The following is a 25539-nucleotide window of genomic DNA, read 5'->3' on the forward strand; positions in this document are numbered from 1 at the left end:
TGTGATATTCGAACTTACCTTGAGGTAAAAGAGAGAAGACACAAATTTTTTTTACATTTTTTTAAGGGAGTATAGACATGGTTTAACTTTTACACCTGTCAAAATACACAAACTTAATTATAAAATGAAAAATTTTAAACTTTAATTATGAAACTAGTCAGAATTATCTTGTCATTTGGTAGTAACCTCTCCCATTACATCTAAAAAATAGGAAGGATGCACATATAGCTCGGGCGTTCTGTCTGTGTCAGTAGGCTGTCAGTCATGAACTCAAGGAGGTTATGGGCTTTCAGTATGTTTTGTAGGTCTATTGCAAAATTACAAAGGCTGACTTGAAAGCATACTTAAATTTTGAGTTTCATCAGTATCTGTGAAAGGAAGGCATTGTAAGGGTTTGAAGTTATTTTTTAAAATATCCATAAACATACCATATAATTAGATCTTTTTTTTCTACACAGGCATTTGTAAAGGATGTGCATGAAGATTCTATAACAGTTGCGTTTGAAAACAAGTAAGTGTATTGCTGATGTTACACCTATAAATGATACAGAGTAGCGACCTTGCATTTGATTAACCTAAATATGACTTAATGATGTAGAGTAGCATCTTTTAGATGCTCTAAGCTTGCTGCTAGCATATTTTAGAATAATGTTTGATATTTACTATGTTGTGACATTTCTGAATAAGTACTTTTAATCGTTTAAATGTTTTTAAGTATAAAACTATAGTAACATGAGTTCTGTTGTGAAAATAAACACTTTGCTGAATTTATATTGTGACAACTCACATTTGAATGCCAGCAGTGGTACCATGACTGCCTGTTTCTCATATGAATGTCTTATTTTGGATTTAGCAGATGAAATTATTACAAAATTGGTTTTATAGATAAATAAATAAGTACCAGTTTCCAAGCTAGAATTGAAATGATGTTCCTGTCCCATCATTTAAGGACATAAAAAGTTAACCTTCCATTATACCATTTAGGTCCGGTTTAATTTCCTTCAGGAAGGAAATAACACACTGCTGTATACTTTTTCCTGTAAATCTTTGTTATGGCATCATCTGTTGTATTTTGGAAATTGTTTTCTAGTTTATTTAAAAATAATCTAATTGTGCTCATTTTATCCAGTCTCTGTTCAAGAAATTGAAAATTAAAACTGTATTCAGACTGAATCCCGATCAAGTTTTCATCATCTATAGTAGAACCAAAGAAAAAAAAGAAACAAGCTTGTTTTGAAGGAGGTGTCCAAACATATTTTGAAACATTTTTTAACCTGTGTCTCTACTGTTGAGGTTAAAACATGTAGCTGTAAATAGAGTAAAAACTGCTGCTGGAAGATTTCAGAATGGTGCAGGTAGCATCAGGAATTCATTTAAGATGCTTAATAGTCAGTTAGGTGGGTTTCTTCTTATTATATATACATTGGATTGCATTAATATATACACAAAAATGTAAAATTAATGGATTGAAAATGTTTCTGATTTTTGTTTACAAAGGTGAAAATGTTTAGGCCATTCACTACATTTTTATTTGTAGCTGGCAACCAGAGAGACAAATACCATTCCATGATGTGAGGTTTCCACCACCTGCCGGCTATAATAAAGATATAAACGAAAGCGATGAAGTAGAGGTACGTGTGCTTCAGTAACAACATTTGTTTTGAGAAGTGATAGAACTCGGGGTGAAAAATGTTAGCCAAGCCAGTGGAAGGTTTGTTTCCATGTTATATGCTTTCACCATTTTTGATTCCAAGTACTACATAAAACATGGTGTCAAGTGTGTAATCAAAGAGATTGGCAGCTGTAAACCATACAGCTGTTCTGGAATTCCGTGTACCATCACCTCTATGCTGATTTACAAACGTGATCAGCGTTTCTTTGATTACAGACCAGTTTTTTATCAAAACTGAATTAATCTAGGAATAGTTGCTGGACTGTACTTCAGTTGTAAATTAAAAATGTCTATATTACCAAAACTTCAGGCTGAATTAGATAATTTGCATTATATGTGTATTTACATAAAATATAAAAATATATGTCAGTATATAAATACTTACATATATGTAGAGTGAGACTGATTTTAATGTCGCATATTCCTAAAACTTCTTTATAAAATAAAATTATAAAATTTATTTTTGTCATTAATTTGAGTAAACAGAACTTTCAAGATTTAAATTTTACTTGCATGCTATTTAAATTTATTTTGATTTAGAAGATAAGAAAATGGCAAAACTTCTTTGGTGTGGATGTGGCCAATACTGTATACATGCTAAAGAAGTGTAGATGTGTGTCCTCTCCCACCCACTGGCAGGGCCTCATCAGACCTACGCACAATTAGAAATATTGTTGATTAAATGTTAACAGATCTAAAAGACTGAATTATCTGTGCAATCTTATATACATAGTTTTGTATCCTACCTGTATTTGCAGTAGAAATTTCAGCTGTCACATGCTTCCTGTATAGTGCTTAGATTAGAAACTTTATATACCAATATATTTTGGTGGATTGTGTTCCTGTAGCAGAGTTCCTGATCACATTAGTGTCAGCTTTTGATGTCTTTTACATTACAGATATGTAATGCGTGTATTTTGTTTAGGTTTATTCTAGGGCAAATGAAAAAGAACCCTGCTGTTGGTGGTTGGCTAAAGTGAGAATGATAAAGGGTGAGGTAGGAATATGCATATATACATATCTATATATTTTTAATATTTATTTTTACTTTATTTATGATTTTTTTAAAAAAAATATTGATGTACACGGTGTTTTTTAACTTGTCACTCTTCATTTTCAAAGAGTTTCTTTGTTAGGACTGTTGCAATTACCATTAACCTCAACCTGAAAAGTTCAAATTTGACTTGTACAGTTAACAAAAGTGCCTTTCACTTAATACCCTAATGCTCACTCTTGTCATAAAACGTGTGGCTTGGATGATTTTATTATTTTTATATCAGTTCTACGTAATAGAATATGCAGCCTGTGATGCTACATACAACGAAATTGTCACAATTGAGCGTTTGAGATCTGTGAACCCCAATAAACCCGCAACAAAAGATACTTTTCATAAAATCAAACTGGCAGTTCCAGAAGATTTAAGGCAAATGTAAGTACAGGCATTTCTTTATAATTTATTTCAAAATGTGGGTAATTTCCTGAGCATGTTACAAGAAGGAATAAAAATTCTTTTTGCTGCTCTAAATTAACTTCTAAAATTTTCATATAAGAATGTGGAAAAATAAAATATGGACATGCTTATACTTCAGAAATAGAAAAGATGGCTTTTAAAATGCATTTTAGTCTTGGAGGAGGAAATACTTTCTTCAAGGTTTTAAGGTTTGTGTGCAGTATAGATTAAGATTTTTATTCTTCCAGCTGTTCAGTGATATGCACAGATTCGTCTGAATCCATTCCTTGTCAACTTTATTGATAATTTTCAAGTGGTCACTCTTTCATTGATAGAGTATCTGACAATCTATGCAAGTTGGTGTTTAATGACAAGAGAAAATGCTGCCTTATGTTGTCCGGTGTAAGGTTTTTTGATGGTGGCTGTGGGAATAGTTCTACAATAATCAAACCTCCTATAGTGTGAATACAGAAACAGCTAGGTTTCTCCTAGAACACAGACATGTTGCTCTCATGTAAATATAGCTCTAAAATTCAGATTTATACTGACTCCTCTGTTTTAGCTTCAGACCACTTAGTGCTTTTTTGAGATACGTGTTATTACCTCAGTGTGGAATAAGCTTTAAATTCAGGTTAAACTAAGACTTTCTGAAGTTAATGTTACAGTACAAAGTTCACTAAGTAGCGAGTGGACAGAAGAAGCCTGACAAAATACAGCATGAGATGAGCATAAGGTCATTAGAATGCTGCAGTGGTTAAGTGAAGTCACACATCATACTGGTTCATTGGTTCATGGTGTGTTTGAAATTTTGGATTTGCAGATTGTAAGGATTATAGCTTTTTAATGTAGTTTTGCTTAACTGGTTTGTTATATCATAAATGTGCATACAGAAAATTTATTAAATATTTCTATTCCTACTCATGTGAAAAAAATTAAAGAAAAATGAGTAAAATAGGATGTACAAAGGGATGTGATGGTAACAGAATAAAAATAACACCTGCATTAAAAGGGAGAACTTGGATAGATATATTTAGATTCTTTGTATTAAGAATTTTTTTGACTGTGAACCATAAATGCACCGCATATTATTTTTAACTTTGTAGCATTTTTATTCCTAGGTGTGCCAAAGAATCTGCACATAAGGACTTCAAAAAGGCAGTTGGAGCATTTTCTGTAACATACGATTCTGAAAACCACCAGCTTATTATTTTGGTAAGTACAAACATGTAACCATACTAATGTTGGTGGTTTGTTTCAAAAGTTCGTACGTAAACCACTGTATTTTCTTTTTCAATAATTTAGTCAATCAATGATGTAACAACAAAGCGGGCAAATATGCTGATTGATATGCACTTTCGAAGTCTCCGTACCAAGTTATCCCTGATAATGAGAAATGAAGAAGCTAGCAAGCAGCTGGAGGTATGTTGTTTACTTGCCATGATGTAATTTGAGGTAAAAAACCCTAACAAAACAAGCCAATCAACTCATGCATTGGGGTGCAAGTAATTAATTACTATATGCTAATAATATTCTTGGTATTAAAAAGAGGCAGATGGAGATGTAACCCAATAGAGAGTTTTATGGTTAAAGGGCCTGTTCTTGCAAAGACTAATTTTTATCCAATCCCATTTTATTCAGCAGGGCTTTGTGTGGGTTTAAATACAAATACATATATTTATGCACATACACTTCTTTCATAGTTTCAAGCATAAAATAATTAGCCATTGTTGCACAAATAGTGCTGTGTATTTGATAGCTTTGAATTACTCTTTTTAAAAATAGATAGGAGTGAATATGGCATGATATTGAGATGGACTAGAACTAGATCTTGCAAAACAACACAGTGAAAATGAGAGATGGAAGGGGTGAGACTGAGGTTGGTAGGATGTACAAAGGGATGTGTTTGTCTGTAGATAAAATGTTAGGAAATCATCTTACAGTGGATACAGCTTCTGATAATCCTGTGACTGGAGAGTGGGTGTTGACTGGCAAGAAGCTTGACTCATACTTGTCCATGGGAGAAAAGAAGAAAAAGAAAAAGAATAGACTAGGACATAAGGGCATCTTTTTTACAGTAGAATTAATGTTTTTTCATGGTTTTTCTCCTATCTACAAGTCAGGAAAAAAAAAGCAACATTTCTGAAAACTTCTTTTTAGATTCAGTGTCAAGAACTAGAAGTACTACTTGAACTATGGTAATTCAGTTTTACATGGGTTTATACCAGCTCTGTTACTTTAGAGCCAGCTTTCATTCTGCCCTCACCCCAAAGGTTACATCTGTTTGGTTTTAGCTTGAAGTGGGATGTGGTGTAGTAGTTCAAGCCTCTTGTATCCAGTGGGTGTACTCACTGTTACAAAAAGTTCTCTCTTCTGTTGTTCTCTTTTTTTTGTGTCTTGATTTCTGTATTTCTAAGCTGTAATCCAAGTTTGTTTGGATCTTGATTTTTCTCAAGTCCAAGAAAGGACCAGTTCATTCTCATTGGTATTCCTTCTTGAACACCCCACTGTAGTGATCCATTCTTCTCATATCTTCCTCTAAGAACTGACAATTGTGTGGGCAGTTTACCTCTTGAAGTGCAAAGTGTTATTTTGGAGATGAGAAGAACAACGGCCTCTTTTGAGCTAATTCTCTTTACATGCCCCCACAAATGCTTGCACCAACAGCTGTTGTCATTGATTCCTTTCCCAAACTAATCTTAGATTCTTGCTGTCACTGTAAGACTGAACCTTTTTGCTGCTCTGGAGGACTCAAGAACTTGATTTGATTCTCACAAAAAATGGTTACTGGATTTTAGTTTCTTCCTGAGCAGTACTTAAGTGAAGGTTGTGAAATAAATACATACAGTTATAATTTGCATGATAAAAATTGACTGGAATTTTCCATGTTGGCATTTGTGTTTCCTGTACTTACAATAAGTATAAAATCAATTTCAATGAAACCTGAAAAAGAGCTTCAGATAGTAAAAATCATACTGGTGATTTCTGTTGAGACACTGACATACAAACAGACTGCACATGTCCATCTGCAGAATAAATATTTACTGCATTATTATTAATAGTTCATTGTTTCTATTGAATAAATTATTTTGTGTCTTATACTCTCAACTTTAAGTCTACCACTTTTTTCTTCTAGCAGTTTTACCTTTCCTGCTTTCTGAGCCATAATCACTAGACGAGCTTCTTTTTGTTTGTTTTCTTTCCATTTGTTGTATCTTTCTTTCTTTTCTGCATATTAGCTTCTTGACTTGTGTGGCTCTGCTTCTCAGATGTGTCTTTTAGAGCATCAAATAACCCATTATTGTTGTGTTCTTTCCCTGTAGGTGTGGCTTAGTTATTATTTTGACACATAAAAAACCTGAATTTTCAGTGTACTTTTGCATTCTGGTTTGTCTTCTAGTCTATCTAAATGCAGTTCAGTCGTGACCTCTAAGTAGGTATTAATATATTATTTGCATAGTTCTTTCTTACTACTTTATTGGAGGGAAGTAGAACACAGAATTTTCTATGTTTAAATGAAATACATCTTGTAATACATAATTTACAGAAAAGCTAATGATATTTTAGTACAAGCAATATAACTAGGGTATGACTACCATAGCCATGGTGCCCAGTGATGATGTACCTTCAACTTTTCTGCATATCGTAGATAATTGTGTTAACTGATCATTGACTTGATCACCCTATTCTCTACTTTGATGTGGTGGTTTGTAACAGATGTCAACTAGTAAATAGGCATTTGGATTGCCTGTTAGAATGTAGATCTGTGAGCATTTAAAATAATGTTTGCTTTCTGAGTTGTCTGTAATCTAGTTAATCAAGTGCTTGATAGAGTTCTCTGTGTATATGAAGTATTTCATGACACTTGGGTACTTATGCCACTGTTTGCTGTAGCCAATTCTGTGTGCCACTGATTTAGCACAGGATAACATAGTTCTCTTTGAAGCTCAGGACTGCTTTAGGACAGTAACTGACCCTCAAACATGTGGTTGAAAGTTGTTTTAATAGTGTACTCTTCAGTCATTGTTACTGCCCCGCTGAAGCAAGGAATTTTGTCTTGATAATATGTGACAGTCTCAAGTTCTCAGATTAACCTTTCTGTCTTGGTAGAAATGTGATTCCTGGATGAAATTCTTAACATACTTGTTCTCTGACTTCAAGCAATGTATTGCAGTTAAAACTCAATTTTGTGTTGTCTTGCATAGACTTGGATTCTTCATTTTATTTTTAAGTGCAGTAGATATCCATAGTTACTGTTTTCTGTATAATTTGTGTCCAGTGATTTAGATATTGCTGTTTCTCCCTATCTATTGAAATGGGTCCAGTTTTTTTTCCTGAGAGATCATAGGGTTTGCTTTAATAATTAATGCAGCTCCTGTTTTACTAACTTACATAAATGCTATCTTACTTAGTAACACTTGATAGCTGTAGATATTCTGTGGTAATTCAAAATACAGAGGTGTCAACACAGCTAGAGGCTAGTGCTATGATAATATTTAAAAGGTGATATTAGGACTTCTGAAGAAGACTTGAGAGTTTCTGAAGTGAAAATGAGTGCATTAAAAGGATTTATTAAAATAAGAAGTAAACTAAGTACCTGATAAAAGAATCAACTCTAAATTTATGTTGATTTCTCTCTCCAGTGTACTAAAAATCAAAGTAACCTATCATTTTTCTGCAGAGTTCTAGACAACTTGCATCACGATTTCATGAACAGTTTGTTGTACGTGAAGACCTAATGGGTTTGGCCATTGGCACTCATGGTGCTAATATTCAGCAAGCCAGAAAAGTCCCTGGAGTGACTGCTATTGATCTTGATGAAGATACTTGCACATTCCATATTTACGGAGAGGCAAGTTCCCTTCTTTAGCCTTTCAAAAAAAACCAAAAAATACTTAGGAAAGCATCTAATTTTTCTCATGTGTCTGTCTCTTTTAGGATCAAGATGCAGTGAAAAAGGCAAGAAGCTACCTTGAATTTGCTGAAGATGTCATACAAGTCCCAAGAAATTTAGTAGGTACGTCAATTCTGGAGGCTAACTGCGATAGTAAGGAAAAATGCCTTTTGAGAACTGTTTTTTCCTTTTAGAAGGGTGGCAGGATAAAAGTTTGAAGTTCTCTTTGTGAAGGGGTTCTAGGTGGTACGAAGTTCTGGTGTTTGGGACACATTTGCTTTGTTTTCCAGCTCCATGAAGAATTTTTACAGATACATTTACCTTCAGTACAATGTAAGAATTTACCTCCTGGTTTGCAGTTTAGGGATATCTTAAAATAGAAGCAACATACTGATGTTAAATACAAAGTAGAATAGCTTCTGAATTAAACCAAAGTATTAAATTACTTCCTCCAAAGAAGTCCAGAGATGAGTTCAGCTACACAACAAATGTTGTATGATGGTCTCATATTTTCTTAGTGTGTTTAGAATAATTTCTTTGACTTGTATTTTTTTCCCCCTATCCTTTTACATATGAAATACAGTTTGTTTAGTAGCAGCACTGTTGGATGAACTGAATGCCTAGTTAAGATACTCAATGATCAAGAAAATATCTCAAAGACAATCTAATAGATTTCCATTATCAAACACTCTAAAAGAAGTCCTCAAGAATGCATGCAGCCCTTATGTGTGTGGGGAAATCTTTTAATGAGCTTTTGATGCTACAAAGCAACATAAAAATACATGGCTTAATTCAGCAAATAAGAACAGGGAAAGTACTATACAGTATAACATACGTCTAAAAGCAAATACTTTGATAGGTTGTCAAGCACTGTATGAAAGGTGCTGTTGAAGCAGTGTGAAATTCTGCAGTGGGACAGGTACTTAGAAATATGGCATCTGGAATGGCTTTAAAGACAGTAGTTTTCCCTTCCCTACTCTCTCCTGATTCTACTGATGAAAAGTAAAAAATTATAAGCTGTCACTATTTTAACTTGAGGTTTTAATTTCTCTGTTTCTGTTTTCTGTTTAGAATTTAGCAATTATTTCTGGTTTGGCAGTTTTTAATTTCTACTCTACTTCTTGGCCTGGATCCTTTAGAATATAAAATTGGCTGAACCATATGTTAAATCCAAAATAAGCTATGTTTGATAATTTGCTTTTTATATTTCTAATATTTTGCCAGAAAAGTAAATAATTTGATTTAAAAAGGCAGGAGGCTTTTTTACTTTTACTACATTATTGTTATGCTGGATTTTTTTACCTAAAGGAAGTGCAGACCTCTGGCTTTTCCTACTGAATTATTCTTTAAAAAAATTTCAAACTAAACAAAAACAAAATAACAAAAAACCCATCCAAGATCTTGCTTTTTTACAAACTGTATGGAAATTTATATATGTGAAACATAGGTTAAACATATATGCATACAATCCTTAATTATTTTTAAATATTTTATGTATGTTTCCAAATTCTACCTAAGACTAATTATTTTAAGATATATTTCTTTCATTGACACAAACAATGTAAGGTTCTTTATTTTCTTTTTTTTGTTGTTTGGTTTCCTTGACTTTTTAAAATTACTACCAAGGCTTTTTTACATCTGTTAGTAAGCTACTGTTACATTTGCCAGGGATGTGTAGTGGAATAAAGTACTCTGAAGAAGCTTTTGACTCTCAGAGCAGCCTTTGTCATCAAGGAAGAACTTGCACATTCCAATGACAAACATTTTGTCACGTTTGCTACAAATAAGTAGGATTTAAAAATTCATGGTAAAAAAAAATTGAAATACAAAAATGAAAATTTATTTAGCTTTGAACAATAGGGACATTGTCCCATGTGATTAAAAGTGGGGTTTAATTTGCTCTTCATGGATTAATTTTATCAGCAAAACAATAGCTGTCATGCAGTCAAAACATTTTTTTTTTTTTCTGTTAGATGCAGAAAACACCTTTTATGTCACTCTGTTAAGCTTTTGTTTAACGCTATGATTGAAGCATGTGGCCTTTCCTCGTTACCTTCCAAGCAGCTCAGTTTTCCTGTCAGTTTTCAGACAGAAAGTTATTTTCCTGAGGTTGGAGAGAACTCAAGTTATAATTTTCATTGTCCTAGATTAGAATGTCTGGTTCCTAAGATAAATGTATGCATTACTGGCATTAGAGTATAATGTATTTCCATTTTTATCTTTCACTTTTCAGTGAATTATAAACTATTTTCAAGTATCTCTAAAAAAAACTTTGTTTTATAGAAGAGAATTTTACCTTTGTCTCAAAGAATCTCTTCGGTACTATCAGAAAACTTCATCAACTAAAATTTTTGTGAACAAACTAAGAGTTTTGCTTTTTTCTCTACCCAAAAGGTAGTTACAGCAAATGTTAGGGCATTGTGAAAGCTTTTTTGTTTTGTTTTAATACAACCAGCAATGTTTATTTGTAAATCACTGAAGTTATTTTAAGCCTAGCAAAGCAAAGCCAAATAAGCATGCAACATACTGAATGTTTCTCTAAGTGAGATGTGTAATTTCATATAATTTTATACAAAGGTAAGGCATTTGTGGTTTAATTTCCTTTGTTTTCTTAGAGGAGCTTTGTAAAAGAGGGAAACTGTACTCAGTAACAAACCTTCATAATGAAGCACTTCTCTTCCTGTATGCTGCAGTGGTTGGTTTGGAACATTACCAAAATTAACACCCCAAACTTACTTAGATTTTTAATGAATGGCTTGTTAACTAAGTCTTTGTTGTGGAGTATTCATTTTGGACAAGTTCTTGCACTGGTACTAAATACTCTTGTTTAATTATAGTATCGTAATAATCTCAGATTTGGGGGGAAAACCCTAAAGGTGGAATGTTCTGTATGTTCTTTCTGTAGGAAAAGTAATAGGAAAAAATGGAAAACTGATTCAGGAGATAGTGGACAAATCTGGTGTTGTAAGAGTGAGAATCGAGGCTGAAAATGATAAAAATATTCCACAAGAAGAGGTATGTTTTCAGTTAATGTGATTTCTCTTTGTTTTAATTGGTGGTTATATTCTACCCAATGATAAAATAAATTCTTCCTTGTATCTTCATAGTGGTAAGAAAGTTTTGATTAACGTGTGTTTTTCTGATGGAATCTATATTTCCCTATTAATGCTGAAGGCCACTTTTATATAAATTTGACTTATCTGTGTTTAAAAAATGCTTTGTGAAATTTTTTGGTGATGCACCTTCTTAGAGATTTCACTTTTGCAAAAAACCCCTTGTTTAGAATGCTGTCCTGTAAAGGATGTGTGTACAGTGAGAATTAAATGTGTCTTTAGAAGTCATAGGGAGATACCAAAACAAAATTTAAATTAATTCAGTAATAGCCAAGCTCTGGGTCTGCAGTGGCATAGGTTTCAGCAGCTGAGTGTTTGAGACTTTCAGGTTGACTTCTGCAGTCCACAGTGAAGCTTGTACTGCTGCGGTGAGGCTGCAGCTGGAGGTGGGAAGTTTAAAGCTGGTGCATGGGGTCTGCGTGGACTGCAATCACACCTCTGCAATGCTGCATAGACCTATTTTAGTGTCAGGAGTTTCGGTGTGGAAATTATCCTTGTATCTGCTGAACTTTAGTCATTTTCAGCTCTCAGGAGGGCCTTTGTAGATTTCTTAGCTTGCTTTGGCTGCTTAAGTTGGTCTTTAGGTATCTCCAAGTGTCATAATTTCAGACATTAGAATTTCCAGCTTTATGTATTTCAGGTTTTTGTTGAATCGCTTAAACAAAATACCTGAAAGGTAAAAGAAATGTAAGTTAGCATTCGTTACCTGAAGTACTGACTCTGTTTGAATATTTTTTTGTTTGTCTTTTATAAATTGAGAGATCCTGCAGAAGGATTAAGTTTTGTTTTAAGGCAGTGTGTTAATTTGATGTACTTTCTTAAAAGACATGTAGCCTGAAACAACCTGATGTGAGAGAATAAATGTGATCAGCAAAGGCGGTATTAATCTTGAGGGGAGGAAACCTGAGGTTTTGAATTGACTTTTTTCACTTGTTGAGAAAAATAAATGTTGACATTCTGATGCATACTATCTAAATTTTCTTATTAAAAGAAAGCTTTTTGCATAAAGGGAATTAGTCTACATGATCTAGTCAACAACAAAATTTAAATATTTTTTAATTTTTGCTTTTCTGCATTGTAAAAATTGTTTTCAAATTATACAGTAACATGTTTGATACTCTTCAGTATTTGTTGCCTCATCATTAACCATAGGACTGCTGTCATGTGTTTTAGGGAATGGTGCCATTTGTGTTTGTGGGAACCAAGGACAGCATCACTAATGCAACTGTTCTTCTGGATTATCATCTTAATTATTTAAAGGTGAGGAAAATTATGCTGCATTTCATACTTGAGGATGTTTTTTAGGCAATGCAGCTTTATATGTTGCATTTGCTGTTTGGCTCCATAACTTCTCTGGTAGTGCTTGTTGTCTTTTGTATAGGGAGCAAAAAAAAAAATCCCACATTCTTACTTATAGTTGCTTTTGCTTCTGATTATTGTGACTGGGTGCTCAATCTTTGATGGCAGGGCCAGATGCTAACAGTAGAGACTGCTTTGAGTTCATTTAAATACATTCTTGCATCTCTTCTGAAACCTGCAGACTGTTCATCAATTGATACATGTCCCAGTCTGTGCAGTAGCTATCACTGAATCTTCTGGAATGATAAAATTTCTTAACATAGCTAAAAGAGACTTCTTGGTTTAGAAGAAACAACTTTTTTTCCCTTACTTACCTACTGAATAAGTATACATTTTAGTCCTGCTTTTGGAGCACTTGGATTTATCAGTGTTTTGGAGCAGAGATACGGCAGCTCAGCAGCTATCTGGTAGAGGCAGAGAAGGACACATGAAAACTAGTACTAAAAATCAAGCCCACTTCTGGCACACTTAATATTATTTCTGAAAGTATTTCTGGTTTAACTTCTTTGACCACCTTAAATGGGTACTTGCATATGAGTACTGACGTGTGAGTGGAAAGTGCTTAATAGCCCAGCAGTTTCTTTAGATTCTTCAGTTCATTGTCAATTACAGTCACTCTCTGTTAGTACTGTCCTTATAACCTTTCCGAACAGAAGGGCACATACAAGTGTTCATCAGTCTGCATAATAACTAGAGGATAGATTCTTATCTTAGAGGTTTTAATCTCAGTCTTCTCATCCCATTTAACATACACACACAAAATCATTATCATCTTAGTGGCCTGTTGCCTTATGGTTCAGTTTCAGAATAATGTCCTCTGGTTCACTAAAAAGAAGTGGAACTGACTTGTTACTTCAGGATTTTCTGTTTCTATGCCTCCAGGCAAAGTTTATTAAGGAAACTTTTTGTAAAAGATACACAATAGGGCATCAACATCGAATGCACTGTATCAGCTCAAAGTAGTGAATTTCTCTCTATATAAAAGAAGAAGGCATACTTGGCTGGAGTGACTGTTACGTAGTGAGGTTTCAGGATCCTGAGAGGAAGGAGAAAGACTAAAACCAGAATCACAGCCCCAAACTTCAGAAGAGTGGACTTTGACCTGTTCAGGGATCTGCTTGGAAGAATCCTATGGGATACATTCCTGGAAAGAAAACAGGTCCAGGAGAGCTGGCTGATATTTAAAGAGTCACCTTCTTGAAACTCAACAATAGTCCATCTTGATATGCAGGCAGTCGCACAGAATTATCAGGAGAGGCCTGCATGGATGAACAAGGAGTTTCTGGCAAAATTCAAATGTAAAAGAAGTGTATGAAGGGTGGAATTAAGGACAGGTGACCCAGAAGGAATATAAAGGCACAATCTGAGTGCACAAGGATGAGTTTGGGAAAGCCAAAGTTCATCTGGAGTTGGATATGGCAAGGGATGTGAAGGGCAACAAGAAGGTCTTCTACAGGTATATTGCCAGCGAAAGGAATACTACAGAAAATGCAGGCCTGCTACTGAATGGAGTAGGGAACTTGGTCACAAAGAAAAAGGTTGAGGTACTGAATGTCATTAGCTTTGTTTTTTTTATTGTTACAGCAATACAAAGTTAAAAACACTAAATTGTAAAGAATGTTTAACTTCCTTAAGGGTAAAGATCTCATAAATTTAATACTGAAGTATAATTAATTGTATCTCCTGAAAACAGTTGATCTGAGTGCTTTTTCTTGATCTGTGTATTTTGAACAAATTGTGCCACAGGGAGAATTGTATTGGTAACAGATTTGAACATGTGAAAGTATTTTTGGTAAACAAATTATTCTCAAAGCTGAGTTAGTATTTAAGTATTAAATAGATTATTAGTTTTAATACTTAAGTGTTCTTTCTTTGAGAGCTACATGTTTGTACATTCAGATGATTAAATAGTGGTTACATATGACTTGCTATGTTTGTGTAGGAAGTGGACCAGCTGCGTTTGGAAAGATTGCAAATTGATGAGCAGCTTCGACAGATTGGAGCTACTTCTAGGCCACCACCAAATCGCACAGATAAGGAAAAAGGGTACATGACTGATGATGGTCCAGGACTTGGACGCGGTAGTCGACCTTACAGAAACAGAGGGCATAGCAGACGTGGCCCAGGCTATGCTTCAGGTAGGTAACTAGAAGTACTCTTACAGTTTTAAGACTAGCCTATTGGTCTTCTGATTTCTAACAAAAGACTGGACTTGGAAACAGAGCTGTTAAAACAGAAATTAACTTAATATTGAGTATTAATATTTGAAGATTATATAGATCTTTATGCTGTAGAAAATGTTCTGAAGTAAAATGTAGTGTTTGTATGTAATCTAAACTTATTTCCATGCAGCTTGTCTCTTACAGCATGCTTATATGTTCTATGTTGTGAACTCTTCAGGGCAAGGATTGTTATTTTATCTTTATTGCGAACAATTCTTAATAATAATAAAGCCTCAGTTTTCATTTGAGCCTGTAAGAGGCTATCTTAATATAAATATTTTTAAGTGAAAATACTGTGTAGCTCAATTTGCAGAAAAGCTATTTTCCTCAAATTGAACTTTCATGTTTTTACTAGAGGAGCATAATCACCAAAATGTAGTGGAGTTCTTTAAAACCTTAGGTAATTCATTAATGAATAGTTTTCAGGATTGTGCTTCTTCAGAGCAATCTGTTACTTCATTATTCATAATGTAGGTCCACTGGTGTTTGTCCTGACTGAAAGGCCTGTAGTATGAGCTTGATAAGACAGTCCTAGGTTACTTTGTACATAATACAAAATGGATGTTTTTGAGCTGAATCCCTTTTACTATTTTTAGAAGATGTGAGCTCACCTGGCTAAGAACAGGGTAATGGGGAAAAAACTGGTGAGAAATACCAGCTTTTTTCAATGAAGGTGATCTGTTAACTGGAAAAATTGTAATGGGAGATTATTTTGGATTTGATACACTTCTAGCATTCTAACTTTGTTCTCCGCTGTTGTGGTGCGTTAAAGACTGGTTCATGATGGAATTTTTTTGTTTTCATAGAGGAGTTGTGGTGGTGAGGGGAGACAGGACAGGTTAAAATCAAAACTTTAAATTTTAGAAATACACAAGTCTAGTCTATTAATTTATGTTTTACTAGACTTATGACATTTGCATAGCAGATTCAGTAATATATTGATAGGCTCATAACACCAAGTAACTATAAATGTGTCACACACCCTTAAACACACTACTTTTATTTATGTCTGTCTGACTTTTTGAAGAAGTAATGTACATTATACACATTTCTGTTACGTATGTTACAGAAGTTGAGAGGCAAAAAGTCCCACAACTGTTTGTTTTTTGTTTTTTTGGTTTTTTTTTAATTAAATAATGCTTTTTTCTCTCTACTATAGTATTTTCACGCTAAGCTACACTGGCATGTTTGGATTTTTTTATCCTCTTGATAGGAACTAATTCTGAAGCATCAAATGCTTCTGAAACAGAATCTGATCACAGAGATGAACTTAGTGATTGGTCAGCAGCCCCAGCAGAAGAGGAACGAGACAACTACCTTCGCAGAGGAGATGGACGAAGACGTGGAGGTGGTGCAAGAGGGCAAGGAGGGAGGGGTCGTGGAGGATTCAAAGGTAAATGTAGACTTAATTTTGAAAAAGAGGTCAGTGTTGGAATCCTGAAGCAAATTCACTTCTGTTAGCCTCTCGGTTTATCTGCTCCAGCCTCCTACCCATCCTAGTGTCCCTCCCCTGAATTCTTGCTGCTTTGTCAGTCTCTTAAATTGAATATTTTGTTTCAGATGTGTTGAATGTTGAGCAAAGGGGAATAATCCCTTCTTTTGACCTGCTGGCCACACTCCTACTAACACATCCCATTATTCACTCAACTGTCATTGTTGCAAGAGCACACTCATGTCCTACTCAAGTTGTTGTCCACCAGGATAGCTCCTTTTGTGTGGAGCTGCTGCATACACAGTCAGTCCACAGCATGTGCATGGGGTTATCCTATTGAAGCTGTGGGACTTTAGATTAATCTTTAAAACTAATGAGTTTTCTGTCAGCCTGTTCCTTCAGCTTGTTGGGGACCTTGTGATTAGCAGCCCTGATCTCCAGTGTATCAAATCACTTCACATAGTTTGGTGTCATCTTCAGAACTGCTGAGGAGAATTCCTGACATCCCAAGGTCTCTTCATACATTATATAAAGCCTCCCTTCCCTATATAAATAAATCGGGGTAGCATTCTCAATCATTTGCTTGTGTAATATGTATCTTGACTCAAGTTGGTGGGCTGTGCCATCACACGTGGAGGTAAAGGAATCGAGTTCTAGTTTGTCAATGGATATTGAAAAATCTGTTATCTCTCCTGTGGTTAATCATTTTGAGGTTTTTTTTCTTCAGTAGACAGTCTCTTTTAAACTGGGGTGGTTTTAAACAGTGTGGTTTTGTCTACTTTGTTTAACATCTGGGGACATTTCCTTTAGTGATTCTTGGCCCATAGTTTAAGAACATTTTGTTATATGTTACTAAGAATTTGTTTAATGTTCGTTAGCATGAAGATTTTGAAGAAATTCTGTATTAGGCTTGCATAAATTTTAAGTAGAAGATCATATGTCTTTGTCAAACAACTTAGCTGATTAATTCTTCTGACAGGAAATGATGAGCAGTCACGAACAGATAACCGTCAGCGTAACTCAAGAGATGCAAAAGGCAGAACAGCAGATGGATCTCTTGAGGTAATTTTTCTCTTATTGGAAGTCTGCACTGTTTAAAATTGCTTAAGTGTCACATACTGACATTAGAGTCTTCAAAACCGCTAGTGACACAGTAGCCTGGTGGTTCCTTATTCCCTAATTCCCTAATAAGATCTACAAAGAGTGCTGTGTCATTTTGTAATGCATACGCAGAAATCTTAATATACCAAGTTGTGTAAAGATGCAACTTCATAATGCTAACTTAGCTCTCCCTTTGGTTAGAATTCTGATCACAAGTCCCAAGGATTTACTAACCAGCTTGATTTCAGTCTTTGTTCTTACTAGCTTTTTGTTTTTAGCTTTTCTTTCTTGCTGCGTTGTGTATTGTTGTCTGTCGCCTATTTACCTGAGGGAGGAGAATCCTTAACGCTTTATATAAAGAGAGTGTTGTAGCCAGAATCTTCAGAGTAAGAAAGATTTAACTTCAGAAACTACCTTCACTACTAAATGAAACATTTGCAATTGAAGGCTATGCAATCTAGAAAGTAAGTTAAAAATGCACATCAAGAAACCATTCAAGTCACATATTAAAATATTTTATAACCTGAAATATTTTGTAGCCTTGTATAAAGATATTTCTACAATTTTCTTCGAATATGTTTTGTTGTATAAAGTTATTCAGGCTGATATTTTATGTTTATATATTAAGTTTCCTCACATGGAAAGTCTTCTTGCTTCAAATGATAACTTGCAAACCTTCTGCCATCTCTTACCATGTAGAGTGAGTTATGTTGGGAGGAAGAAATAATGCGCGGCAGCAAGCTGCCACCTTCTGTGTGGTGTTACCAGGAGTCATGGTTCTGATGGGATATTAAGATGACCATTGGTTTGGTTTTGGAAAGCCTGTTTAGGAAAGGAGAGGGGAAAAAAATTGAACAGGTGACCAAATGCTGAGTTTTCCAAGTTGGGAGTGCTGAATTTGAAGGTGTAGTACCTGAATAGTCCTCTGAAATACAAACAGTTAACATATCAAAAATATTTTTTATGGCCACACAAATTCTACAGTTAATCAGTAATTAACTTACAAAGTTTGAAGTAGACAGTGCAGAATTGTGGTACTGAAAAAGAAGCTAAGGCACTTACCAACAAGTCATGATTTTTTTCCTGTTGCTCTGAAATTTGAATGAGATTATATTCTGTATGAATGTAAGTACTTAAATATCGTGAAAACCTAACTGATCAAGTTGTAAATTTTTTGTAATATTTTAAGGCATAAGGACTTACCCCTTTTACAAGCATAAAAATTTTGCTTTCACAATTATTTTTTGAGATTTTTCATGACCACTTAAGAAGGCTGCAGAAGTCTTTTTGGTGGATTAAATGAAACTTTTTTCAAATTCTGAATGACTGAATTTTTTTTTTTTTTTTTAGCGTTAGCATCATTTCATGGCAGCTTTTCTATTTTCATTTTTTCCCCTCAAAAAAAGGTTTGTATACAACAAGTAGAGAGTCAAATTCTTGAAAGTGAAATGATGTTTCAGAGTTCCATCTGCTATTAGTTCTTCAACTTTCTCTTGCACAAACACACTGGAAAACTTTTTTATTAGCTGCCAAGGTTAGGTAGGTGGGAGGTTTTTTGTTAGGTCAAATGTGGCATTTCTGAACAGAAAAATTCACACACACTATTTCAGCTGGAAAGCTTTAACAAAGCCGTAAGAGTGTGGAACTATTTGTGTCTTCTGACTTTTTAATAAATAGCACTCCTCCCAGGCTGCTAAGGTAGCGAATGTGTAAGGGGTGGCTGAAAGGAAGAGAATGCTTTATATAACTCTGACTTGTTCCAGATCAGAATTGACTGCAATAATGAAAGGAGTGTCCACACTAAAACCTTACAGAATACCTCCAGTGAAGGCAGCCGGCTGCGCACGGGTAAAGAACGTAATCAGAAGAAGGAGAAAACGGACAGCGCAGATGGTCAACAGCCGTTGGTGAATGGAGTACCCTAAACTGCATAATTCTAAAGTCATATTTCCTATACTGTTTCAGTAATTCCTATTCCATGTTAGAGAAACTTGTTAGGCCAAAGACAAATAGTAGGCAAGATGGCGCAGGGCATGAAATGAACATATGTTCTCTGTTAGCCTTTTTTAACATCAACAGTATGCAGTTGTTTTCAGAATAAGAAGTTATTCAAATATTTGCATAAAAATATCTGAATTTCTGAAAATCGCTTTCAAGTACATATTGCAGTTCAAACAATGAAAGATTCTTTTTTGTTTGTTTTAAAAATACTGAGCTGTGCATTGGTAAACTTTCTGTTCAGTTGTACCATTTTAACACATCGGGTCAAATTCACTGCTCAATTTCAATTTTCAGAATAAATAGTGTTTGCAGTAATCAAATTGGCTTCTGTTTTCAATCTAACTTACAGGTTCTTCATGAAATGCTATGTCGTTTTATGTCCTGTGTCAGTTCACATTCTGGTCCACCTTTTTCAATATTTTAGTGGACCCTGAAATATGTGTGATGTAACAATTGTCATTTTCATTAGCAAAAAAGTTGTATGATCTGTGCCTTTTTTATATCTTGGCAGGTAGGAATACTATATTTGGATGCAGAAATCAGGGAAGATGAGTTGGTAACACTAAATGTAAAATATATGTAGCAATCCTTGTCAGACGTTAGTACTTTATAGACAAGTGCATGCTTTCCATAATTTTTTCCTTACATAAACATTGAGTTAGGCAGTTATAAGAATAGGAAATTTATTTTGCACTGAAGATTTGGCAAATAGTATTATTGAAAAAGGGGTGTAATTTTTTCTTTGTAGGCAGTACAGAAGCTTTTTTTTTTTTTTTTTTTTTTTTTTCAAAAGAATAAAAAATAAAAAAGCCTTTCCATTGTGGAAAAATAAAAAACTCATTGTTACTGAGGGAACAAGTGTAATGTGTTCACAAGCTAGTAATGTGTGCCTGCTATTTGGCCGGATGACCAGTTTAAAGCGCTGATGTTTTTCATCCTCCCAAAATGTTTTGAATTGCTTATTTTAATTTGGAGGCTATCTCAGGAGAGGTAGGAAGGAAATCACTATGTGTAACGCCCCGAAAAGTACAGGTATGGTAGTTGGAGGTATTTGAGGTAGAAAAATTCATATTTTGAGATACAAGGTCTGAATTACCAGACAATTTGACAGTGTCACAGAATTTGATCCAAAGTACAGTCATACACCAGGGAAGGTGGGAGGAGCTGTGCTTTCTTTTATTTCTGATCACACATTAAACTTACTGCGAAAAACTGTATAAGGACCTTCACTTTAATCCATTTTTATTCAGATTTCTACAGAAGGAGAGCCACTGTTTATGTACAGAACTGTACAAACTTGACCTTGCCTCTGATGTATTTTGTGAGTTTTGTTTCTTTGCTTTTTTCATTCTCTTTTTTTCCTTGCATACAGGTGAGCATACTAAAAATGGCAACGAACTGCACATGATTTAACAAATATAAAAATGTCTTAAAAAGTATTGCCAAACATTAATGTTGATTTCTAGTTATTTATTTTGGGAATGTATAGTATTTGAAAACAGAAATTGGTACCTTGCACACATCATCTGTAAGCTGTTTGGTTAAAATACTGTAGATAATTAACCAAGGTAGACTGACCTTGTAATGTAACTGCTCTTGGGCAATATTCTCTGTACATATTAGCTACAACAGATTGGATTTTATGTTGACATTTGTTTGGTTATAGTGCAATATATTTTGTATGCAAGCAGTTTCAATAAAGTTTGATCTTCCTCTGCTAACTGATGTTGATGCAATCCTTATAAATGATTGCTTTTAAAAATCTCAACTTAGAAAAAGTAGAGAGAAAGTATTTCTTTAGACTTTAGCCATTGTTTATTTACACGTTTTAGAAGACTTCTAAAATATTACCAGTTTTCAAAATATGGCACATAATGCTCAAGAAAACGCAATCCCATTATTAAATGGTACAGTACCCGTTGAGTTGTCACACTACATGCACTATATTTCTCCCATTCAGTGGTTGAGTTCACTAAGGTGCTAACTAGGTTAAATGTGAATTACTAAACTACAGTCTGACTAATTAGCTGCATTCCATTTTCAAGTGCATTTTGGGGTTATGACCTTTTTCAGTATTTGTGTGCTTAACATGTATTCCTTTCAATTCAAATTCCGGTGTTTTTAAATGTTATTAAATTTCAACAAATTAAACTGTGAATCTAAATGTACAATTTTATTTTGAAAAGTCATGTTGTTACAAAACTTGAAAGTGCAACAAATGTCTGATGCTTGAGTTCAGGTCCGTCCTATTGGTAACTTATAAAGTATGGTCTAATGAATTGAAATTATTTTTAAAATAAAGTTCTTTAAAAAGAGTAAGAGGTATTTGTGAATGATGCCAATGTCTAAATTCATTAGGGTTAAGTTCAAGGCCTATGAATTAACAAATGCTTATGAAAATAGAAAGCTCGTGTTTCCTTTCTTTACTAAACGCATTTTTGTTAATGATGGTGGGAAGTTAAAATTTTTCAGAGTTGGTATAAAACCTTACCAAGGGAAAAAATATTTTTATACAGGTTTTTTTTTTTTTTTTTTTTTTGAAACATAGCTAAAAATCTCTTTATGAGCATTCATGAGTTCAAGAAGCAAATAGCTTTCATTTCTTAAATACATAAATTATTTAAATAATTTAAATTACTTTGTTATAGATTAGCTTTTTCAGCCCTTGGTATCTCTAATATCAAATATGCCATACCGTGCTTGCTTTCAACAGTCCAGGAACGAAATTAAGTATTGCAAGTATGATACTGTGTAGACTCTGCATTCTTTGTAGGAGCACTTACTGCGAAAGATAACTTACTTTCCTGAACTGCAGTATGTTTCTCTGCAAAACCCTTCAGTATTAAGTATTAAAAGGGAATAGATTAATTAGCTTCCAGTGTGTATTCCTCAGTTACTTCAGGAGCCCTGCTGTATGGTTCTGGTAAGTGGAATTCTGTGTTAATCCGCAAGAGGAAAGGTGCATCTCAAAGGTGTTTTATCCTGTGTATTGCTAAAGGTTTTGTCTATTTCCAGAAACAGTAAGACTTGTAGTGGAATATATGTATTGAGGAGTGGGGGGAGATGTTGATGTTGGTTCCAGTGGCTACTTTAAATAACCCTTTAAATGGTGACAAGGCTTGGCTTGATGTAGTTCCAGCAGTAGCGTGTAATGAGCTTGTTTGTCATCCACTTGAACTTAACAGTACTTGGGTTTTCATCCTAAAAGACACTATTTAAAGAGTCTTTTCCAGCCATGTTCACATCCAAGAAAATCTGGGTGACTAGAATAATTTAATATATCTCAGCAGTGTAGGACAGCTTGATATATATATTATAAAAAGAGAGGTTAGTTCTTCCAAGTTAAGTGTTCAGAATAGTTTCCAGTTTGATCTTCAAGGTTGTCCTTGCCAGAGTTTCAGTAGGCTTAAGTGCAGTATAGCTTTCACATCACATTTTTACACTGTTTTCACCATTGAAAGGGTTAAGATTTACTGCAACAGCTCTTTCCTTCTCAGCAATGTGAGTCACTTACAGCAACCTGTGGATCTTTTGCCTGCATCAGGGAATAAATCTTTTCTGCTCTTAACAATTTTTTTAATTTATCTCACATCTGTACACTCCTGCTTTTATTATTATGAAGATAATCTTGAGCAATTTGTGATGGAGATAAATAATTGCTACTAAACCATGAATATGAATTAGTTGCCCCTATTACTTTTGTTTACACTGTTTAAAAATTTCTTTACAACAGGCTTCAAAGTAGTAGTTTTTGTGTGCTTTGAGTGTCTATATGGAAGTGGATAATAAAAAACCAGCAACAATTATAGATAATTGTTTTGTGTTTCTGCTGAGGGTTCAATAGGACAAGACTTTGAGATTTTTACACTGAATATAAGAAACTGATTTTAAATAAAAGCAGTTAATTTCAAGCAAAATAAATCCCATTAGTGCAGTCTGTTTGAGTAGGAACTTCACTGTTTAAGAAATGTTAAATAATTGTTTGGGGTGGTTTAGGTTATTGGATGTGCTTTTTTGGCTAGTGGACTCAGGTTGGACCTTAGGTATAGACTGCAGTTACAGCAGGGAGAGTCAACAGTCCTAACTTTAGTAAAAAAATCGGTTAAGTGGCCAACATAAAATGTGGGGGCAATTTTCTTGGATTCTTGGCATTTTGAAAAATCCCATATTTGTACATCAGAAATGCATTGCACTATATGCAGTGTTCCAGGAGAGAAATCAATGGGGTAAATCATAATTGCATGTGAAATCATGCTTCAGAAAATGAATGTTTGTTCTGTATCAGACTTTTCTAATTGTCTCCTCGTTGGTACTATTGAGAGTGGCTGCATCTACTCCGTGTATAGAATGAAACAATGACATTGAGGATACTGTGTAGTGTCGCTTATATTAGTAAGCTAAGGCTGCATACAAATTGGTTTAAAAATCATCACCCTTTAAACTCATGATTCTATTAACTGAAATGAAAAAAACCCACTTTTGCATGTGAAAATGTACCTTTTTTCAAGATCAGTTATCTGTTCAGATGGGTAAATTAACTTAGCGAATTAGAAGATAAGAGGCTTTGTAACAGTCTTTGAGGGGCTCATTTTTATTTATTTTTTTTTTTTTCAAACTGTGTGTGCAGCTTTTTTCTGGTTCCTCTGTTGATGTGTTTGTCACATCTGTATGGTTCATTCTGAGCTGCATCATAGTAACAGGGAAGTCCATTGTGACAGGCTTTGTTTCCACATCGTTGTGTGTAGCAAATCTGTAGCTGCTGTACTCTGGATGGCTGCAGTCTTCCTGTTCCAGTAGTACCAGAGAAGACAGCAAGAGAAGTATGTAATGGGGAAAACTGGAACTGTCTCTATCTCCCTTGTTTTTCTTCTCCCAGAAAGTATTTTCCTTTTCCCAATTTGTCCAGGATTGCATTAGATTTTAATAGGTTCTCTTAGAAAAGATGATTCCTATCCTCTTAAGAAATAATTTCACATTTAACTGCCAGAGTGAAGTTTCTCTGTGGGACAGAATGTGTTTGTATATTGCTCTATGAACAGGTACATTCTAATGCCAGGAAAGCTTTCTCATTTAGCAGCAGGAGTGCAGGGAGAACAGACCCTTCAAAGGCCAATTCCTGTGTAAAATACAATCTTTCTTTTCCCAGTATAGCACTTTAGAAAATGGGGTTCTCCTCCCTTATCAATAGCACAAAATAATCTCTAGGTTTCAGCTGTTTTAACAGTTAAATATACATGGTAATAACTGAAAAAGACATTTTTAGAGTAAGAACAGGAGCAGCAAGCAAAGTGAAATATAGCGTCTGGCAAAGCAGTCATTCAAAGGTTGGTTGGAGGTAAAATACCCAGTTTAAACCTGCTGTTAAATTACTATGAATGACTTGAGGATTTCTAAAAGTATTTTTATCCATGATATAATTTTGAACCACATTTTAAAAATGATTTTTATTTGAAGCATCTCATATGCTCTGATTCTGAAAAAGCTGAAGAATTCAACAAGCTAAACTAAAATTCAACTGTAAGCTTCAACAATTTAGTTCTTTAGTCCTGATCCTGTTCATTAAACCCGGATTAAAATTTTTAGCTAGAAGTGATCTTTTTAAGGTTTCAATTGTCCAGCTCTGGGACACCAGAGAGCCCATTTTATGGCTACTTGTGTTAACAAGATGCTTCCCTTTAAGCTCCTTTTAAATGAGTAATTTCTTTAACATCACTTATTGCGTAAAAAAATTTTACTGGGTTTGGCCTCCTAGTCATTGCTAAAAAAGGCAGTCCTGCTTTGTGCAGCAATCTGCTGTCATGTTTGTTCTAATCCATAAATAGGAAGTTTAAATAAATTTTTAATGCATAGTCACATACCTATTACTGTTGGTTTTATTGCAGTAATGCTGCTAATTGGCACCCATCTAGCATGGAACTGTGTGGTTCTGATACTGCTTTATAGCACGGAGTCAAGTGAGTACTGCAAGGAGAAAAGCGTTTTCATAGAAGCGGCAAGGACTTTTACAGCAAGAAGTTAAGTTTACAATTTTGTTGTCTTGGTAATGATTGAAAACTATTAGAAACAGTTTATTCCAGATGGGATTGATCAATCCTGACACTTAAATACAGGAAAATACTTTTTTTTTTCCTTTTTTTTTTCCTTTTTTTTTTTTTTTTTTAATACCAACTGTGGTTCCCCTTTCCCTCTTTGTGCATCTGTATGAGATGCTGCTTGTTTCAGCCTGGCAGTGTATCTTGCTTTTATTTTACCTTTGATTATAGATTCTTCTATTTTTTTCCTCACTTTGACTCTTTCC

The 25539-nt window shown here is 34.4% G+C and overlaps 1 protein-coding gene across 2 annotated transcripts; it reads left to right on the forward strand.

Annotated features, from left to right (window-relative positions):
• Positions 1 to 446: 446 nt before the first annotated feature.
• On the forward strand, positions 447 to 21737 carry FMR1 (fragile X messenger ribonucleoprotein 1). 2 transcript variants are annotated; one of them, XM_010166113.2, is made up of 14 exons: positions 447 to 511; positions 1538 to 1631; positions 2598 to 2669; positions 2953 to 3101; positions 4241 to 4334; positions 4425 to 4541; positions 7801 to 7971; positions 8058 to 8136; positions 10919 to 11028; positions 12300 to 12386; positions 14428 to 14623; positions 15921 to 16100; positions 17119 to 17201; positions 19004 to 20066. In XM_010166113.2, the coding sequence occupies exons 3-14, from the start codon at positions 2655 to 2657 to the stop codon at positions 19163 to 19165; spliced, it is 1443 nt and encodes a 480-aa protein (XP_010164415.1). In that variant the 5' UTR covers positions 447 to 511; positions 1538 to 1631; positions 2598 to 2654; the 3' UTR covers positions 19166 to 20066. The 2 variants fall into 2 exon arrangements, with proteins under 2 accessions (XP_010164415.1, XP_010164416.1); XM_010166114.1 differs by having other exon boundaries at positions 455 to 511; positions 19055 to 21737.
• Positions 21738 to 25539: the final 3802 nt, after the last annotated feature.

This window comes from Antrostomus carolinensis, unplaced genomic scaffold (assembly GCF_000700745.2).
Source record: "Antrostomus carolinensis isolate BGI_N321 unplaced genomic scaffold, ASM70074v2 scaffold40564, whole genome shotgun sequence".
NCBI classification, from domain to species: Eukaryota; Metazoa; Chordata; class Aves; order Caprimulgiformes; family Caprimulgidae; genus Antrostomus; species Antrostomus carolinensis.

What these genes read in the sequence shown, in the direction of transcription:
- FMR1 (XM_010166113.2), top strand. An exon ending in AGTCCCAAGAAATTTAGTAG is followed by an intron (nt 8,137 to 10,918) that starts GTACGTCAATTC and finishes TTCTTTCTGTAG; the next exon opens with GAAAAGTAATAGGAAAAAAT. An exon ending in GGGTCGTGGAGGATTCAAAG is followed by an intron (nt 16,101 to 17,118) that starts GTAAATGTAGAC and finishes TTCTTCTGACAG; the next exon opens with GAAATGATGAGCAGTCACGA.